This window comes from Taeniopygia guttata, chromosome 1A (genome assembly GCF_048771995.1).
Source record: "Taeniopygia guttata chromosome 1A, bTaeGut7.mat, whole genome shotgun sequence".
NCBI classification, from domain to species: Eukaryota; Metazoa; Chordata; class Aves; order Passeriformes; family Estrildidae; genus Taeniopygia; species Taeniopygia guttata.
In genome coordinates, this window is record NC_133025.1 from 20919652 (window position 1) to 20925651 (window position 6000).

Below are 6000 nucleotides of genomic sequence, written 5' to 3' on the forward strand. Positions count from 1 at the left end.
CACAGTTGTGTTATTTAATGTGTAAATATCTGCACATTTTCCATCATTATATTAAATTACTTTGAGTGGGACTCTTCCTTGTTTAATTTTAATGCTGTAAGTCAAAATAGTATCAGGAAAAGAATGTGTTCTTTCTTAAAATACATGGTGTTTTAACAGAAAAGGAGGTCAAAGACTACAATCCCCATTTCAGCCACTCATCTTTTCCTTCTACTGTCCTTTTTTGTTTTTATATCAAGGAAAATAAAACTGCAAAATGAAGTTGGGGGAAAATATTTAAACCATCTCTTGATGCAGAATTCCAAAAGTTTTTACTTCAGGGTGGCTCACTTTCTTAACAGATACTGCTCAGTACTACAGTTTAGCTGCAGGAAAATACCCGCAGTTTCTTGTGAAGTGCCAGCTGCTCGCATTCCTGCTGGTGGTACTTCAAAGACAAGCCAAGAGTTTCCAAGCCTAAACTCCAGTCCTTCAGCACCACCTGAGAAGAAACTGGGCTGCTTTGAAGTGCAGCTTCACATTAGCTTCCAGTTGCACTTCCATAAGAACACAGTGCTTTGCTTTTCCTCCCCTTCTTACAGGAAAAGTCAGTGAAGGAAAAAAACGAAAAAGTTCTATAGTCAGAAAAGACTAAAGAGAGAGAAGAGAAAGTTATCTCTGTCATTTTTGCTGCTGGATTATCCACTAACTTCTGATCATTACCATTAAACAGTCATAAAAAATTATACAGAGGCAGATTATACTGTATTTGTATTTTTTAACAATAATGAGAAATTACTACCAAAAATCTTAGCTCACTATGAGAAATCATAGGATGATGAGCCTTTAGAGATCCAAAATCAGGTAAAAAACTTGGAAAGGGTAAACTGGGAGTTTTTTTCAGTTGTGTTTAATGTATGTAGTTTAATAATACATAGAAAATGTTTATTTAATATTTTAATGTTCTATTTATTATATTGTCTTTCCATTCACAAGTGTACCCCACAGTATAAGCCTTTTTTCCATAGTTTGTAAAACTGCTAGCAAATGAAACTCACACTAAAAGAATTCCACAAATATAAGGCTAGGTTGCAGCGCCCCTTGTTTTCAAGTGATTTTTTTTCCTCTCAAGATATGAGGGGGTCTGCCCATCCTCTCTGGCCCAACATTGTCTGATACTGTCTGGTTATGGAGGTTCATGAGGAATATCTGCCAGTTATGTATAGAGACTGACATGTGCTTTCTGGCTGGCTGTAGTCCCTAAATACTCAGGGGTGATGAAAAACAGACCGTTAATTTTTTCAGACAGATGGGTTTTTTTCTGTATCCAGACAGTTTTTTTGAAATAATACTATTCTTCTGTTGTGTTACCTGATTTTAATTTCCTAAAAGAACATGCAATCAAGGTTCTGGCTAATGATTTCTTAGACCTCTTTCAACACCTCATATTCTTCTGTTTTCTTTCAGGAGAAGTTTTTCCAAATTCCTGCCTCTGAAATCTTAACTAATAATTTTCTTCAGGAAAAGATGCAGATGACCATGAATACACTCTGTCCTCCAGGAAGAAAATTAGGTCAGTTTGCTGTTATTTTAAAAGAGGGCTGGGAAGGGAAGGGAAGCAGTCTTTGAATCTGTTATTGCATATGAAAAGTCTTAGAATTCAACTTAGGCACAGGCAAAACTCAATACAGAAAAATGCTGGAGCCTGAAAGCAGGGTTCATGTTAATTCGTACTGAAGCATGTCTTTCATAGTAGTTCTACTTTTGAGAAAGAAAATAAATGGTTCATTAAATTCTCATGTAGCATGCAGTGGTGTGTGAATACAGTCATGCCTGTGCAGCCACTACTATGCCATCTGTATTCATATGGATGTTAACCAGAACACCTTCAGACTGAATGTCGCAGCACAGTAGGAAAAATGAAAAGGAAATTCCGTTTTTCCAAAGCACATGCTTTGGGTGATATCCTGCTTTTGATGCTGACTTAGAACATCCCTTGCAATAGGAAATATCCATGGAAATTGAGCAATGCTTAATCCAAATACATTTACAGAGATTTTTGTGTAGTGTTTGTGTTGTGGCAGAAAGTAGTTCTGCCCAACTACACATGTCCAGGGTAGATGGATGCATGATGCAGCTCCAGCCTCCTGAGCACACTCCGAGTACACGGCTGTTGTTCTGTAATAAAGATTATAAAGGATTTTCCCTTTCAGACCTGTGAAATTGTCTAATTGAGACACATGGAGATGAAATTTTATTATTGGAAAGTCTTTACGTATATATATTTTATTCTGTGGCATGACTGCTGGGTCCAAGTGTTTTGTGGAGTGCTGGTGCAGGGAGCACAAGTCTTGGAAGACTGTCACTGAGCACCAATTCAGATCATGTGGGAAACTTAAAAGATACCAGTTGGAATTTCAAAGTTAACAATTTTTTTTTGTATTAACTATTGTGTACATTTAGATATCATAGTTAAGATCTTGCTCAAGTTTTACTTTCCTCCTATAAAAATTTGAATGAATATTGAACAGTAATTTGGATTTTGTTGGTAGGTGAATTGCCATGGCTGGAATGCTTCATCAAGTCCTATAATGTCAGAGGTGCAATGGAAAATCAAGTTTATTACCAGATTTTTGACACCACAATTGCCGAAGATGTTGTATAGTCATGTGTTGCTAATTGGAAGTAATCCTGTAAGAATCAGTTTCTGTGGGGGGCTGGGATCAGAGACTGTATTTAAAAAAATTATCTTCGTTCCGTTCTTAGGAATTCAACTTGTTTTTATGAGTTTTTCGTTTATGTATGAATGGGAATGGGAATTATACTTTGATATGTTTGCTGTTTTCCTGGCACATGACTTTGTGATCCAAGGGCAAGTGGAGGTGCTAAGCTTTTCACTGGAAGCTGCTTGGCTGACGCTGATGGAAGCAATCTGCTTTGCATCTAGTCTTCAAAAAGGCAGTAATGAGGTTACTCTAAATTTGTGAATTTTACTCAGAAAAATTAGTCAGGATGATGCTGTGCATTCATTTTTTGTATTAAATTACATCAACAGAGTCAGAGATACAGAGCTCTGTAGTAAACTCAGACTACTTAGTGCAAGCCAATATTACTGTTCTCAGTTTGACAGGGAGTCTGGTTTTTAGAAACTTCTTTGATTTTGTACTGATATGTACATTTAGACAAACTCCTGCTGTTAGTAACACCCTGGTAACTGCTACATGTACCAGTTACTGTAGATTCTGGTGGGGTTGTGAACATGACCGTGTAGCGATTATCACTAAAATTAAAGTCAATCATGAATGTAAGGTAAAATTGTAAAATGAATATTGATATTTGGTAGATGGCAATGATTCTGGGATGGCCTTGTACCAAAGTTGTTAGCATGTTTGTTAGCTGGATCTTCTGCCTTTTCCATCTTACACAGTCAGATTGTGTGCCTAAATTTGGAGATACAGAACTTTTCTAGTGCTATCATGGACTGAAAATTCTGCTATACTAGAAAACTATGTGGTGGTTTTACTTTGCATTCAGAAGGCTTTAGGACAAGTTCGGGACATGTTTCTTTAAGGATAATTAATGTAGAAATCCCTGTCAAATCAAATGCTTTCCATCAGAGCAAAATGACTTAGTATTTATAGCAGCTGTTTTTAAAGAATTTCAGAAGCAAGATGCAATATTTGTAAGTAGATTATTATTTTGATAGTAGATGACATTTTATTTTTTTTTTATTTTTGAGGGCCATTTAATAAATTATGCAATTTGTTTTAAAATTTCATCAAATATCCTCTAGTAATTTTCTTGTACTGTAAAAATTACACTGGGTTTATATGTCAGAAGCCAGGATATTGTTCTTTGTTGATCTGTGTATAGGGACAACCAATATTAAAAGTGGTAAGTGAATATTTCCTTTAAAAAATTTTAAAAAATAAAAATATTTTGGAATTGAGCCAGCAGTTTATCAGAGTCTACTGACTTAAGAATATTTTCTTGAATTTTTGCATAAATGCATCAACAGAAAATAATTACAACAAATTAATATTATAAAACTTTAGACACTGGCCATACTGAAATGTTTTCACAAGTTAGAAATTAAATTGAAGGGAATCTTCTTTGCTTTTATTTTTTATAGTGTGAAAACATGAATTTCTTTTGTTAGATTTTTGTTAACAACTGTGAAATATATTGATATTGTACATTTTTCCTAAACATGTCTTCCTACAGCAATAAATAAAAAGATGCTTTGAAATTCAGTGTAAAATAAATCAATTTCACCACATGCCTTGTCTCAGATCACTGCCTAAAAACTCTACATATGCATGACATTATTTTTTTACTATTGAATATTGTATTAAAATGTTTAATAAAGATTTCTCCAAATAATGAGGTTTTTCTTGTATTTGACTTTTATTTCAATTTCATAACTGTGAAAACTGTCATCAGTAGCCTTTAGCCAACATAATGCTCCAAATGGATGGTTTGTTGGATTAAAATGTACATGTTTCTGTTTCTAAATATAATGCATAGATAAGAACTATATATCTGTTCATACGAAGGATCACTGTATAGAAAGGAATTATGGTACAGACATTTAAAAATGGCTCTCATTGGTAGCCTTTGTATGGAGTAGTGGAAGTCAGTGAGGTGGGACTTGGACCTTAGTTACCTGTGCTGGTCAGCGCTGAGAGCTGTGAGTGTCTGACTGCAGGGTGAAATCCTCAGACTGCTGTCCTTGAACGTGCAGCACCTACAGGCTCCGGTGTCTGAACGATGAGCATCTTGGGCAGCAGTGACTTTTAGCCATTATTTACAATTTTCTTAATTACAAATAAAAGTCTTATTTCTTTTCATGAGTTTCTTGCCCAGGTGTATGATTTCAGTTTCTAAAACATGAATAAAAGTTCAAACGTCTACTCTAATAGTTTTTAAATTGCTGAAATATGTATTTTAATACACTCAAAATCTGAACCAATAGGAGATCAGGTTAATAATACTGGTCCACTAAAATCCAGTGAAAACTCCAGGTATGTCTTGCTGCTTTCACATCTTTCTTCCTCCCCAGCATATAGGAAAACTGAGTCAAAACATCACCTTCCTACTAGAAGGGGAAAATATGCATGGAATGTGAAGTACATCACACACAGCAACATCATCAAGGGGGAAGATTAGTGTTTTTAGGGGTGCCTGTGTAATTTGCTTCCTTGAAGTCTGTGTCTTAAGGGAATTTCAAACTTAAGGACTTTGGAAGTCTTTCCAAATAGAGTTGAGTTTAAGCTGTTGGACATGTCATACTCTGGAAACTCCAGCTAGAAAGACAGAATGTAAATATATAACACTGCAGAAAGAAGGAGGCATTCCTGGTAGGTGACCTGCTGTTCAGTAGTGTTCGAACTTTCTCATCAGCTTTTGCAGTTATGGGATTCAGAGATTTACAGACAAAGCTTTGAAACGCTTAGCTTAATGCTAAGCCTTTGCCTACTGAGCAGCAGGAAGTGGGACTGGAAGAAGGGCAGTGGAGCTCAGAGGATACAAGCTGAGGTTTGCAACAGAAGGAAGAGAGTTTATTGTCTTAACAGGCATGAGTGCTTAGCTTTTCAATACCAGTGTTTTAGATCATGAGAATTTATGCACATTAGGTCACTTTTTGGCCAAGCCATTGCATTAAGAAGTAAAACTGGCAGGAACTGGGATACTACCATATAGGGCAAGGCCAAATATTTAAATGGAGTTGTGAAAAACAATAAGTGAATATATGTTCAAGTTCTTCAGGTGCAATGGGACCACTGCAAAAAAATTTATTCAGTAGAGAAGAGAAAAAAAAATACAAATAAGAATTTACTTTGTGTTATTTAAAGTATACAGTGAATGTTAAGAATTGGAAACAAAATCAGCAGAAAATTGAGACAGAAGGAAAGAACAATTCCAAAGGATATTAATAAAAACAAGAGAGTCTTTATGGGACAGCTTGCTTCAGCTCCTGTTCAAAGCATTTCCTATACATTAAATTCCCAATAAGAACTA

The 6000-nt window shown here is 35.5% G+C and overlaps 1 protein-coding gene across 5 annotated transcripts in view; it reads left to right on the plus strand.

Annotated features, from left to right (window-relative positions):
• Positions 1 to 4362, plus strand: part of POT1 (protection of telomeres 1) — a 55781-nt gene extending 51419 nt beyond the window's left edge. For 3 of the 5 annotated variants that reach the window (XM_030256557.4, XM_072921012.1, XM_072921000.1), the window contains 2 exons: positions 1447 to 1552; positions 2532 to 3018. In XM_030256557.4, the coding sequence (XP_030112417.4) occupies positions 1447 to 1552; positions 2532 to 2644 (219 nt within the window). In that variant the 3' untranslated portion in view covers positions 2645 to 3018. Of the gene's footprint in view, positions 1 to 1446; positions 1553 to 2531 lie in introns of all 5 variants that reach the window. The other 2 variants (XM_012568926.5, XM_072921018.1) reach the window with 1 other exon arrangement.
• The last annotated feature ends 1638 nt before the right edge of the window (positions 4363 to 6000 follow it).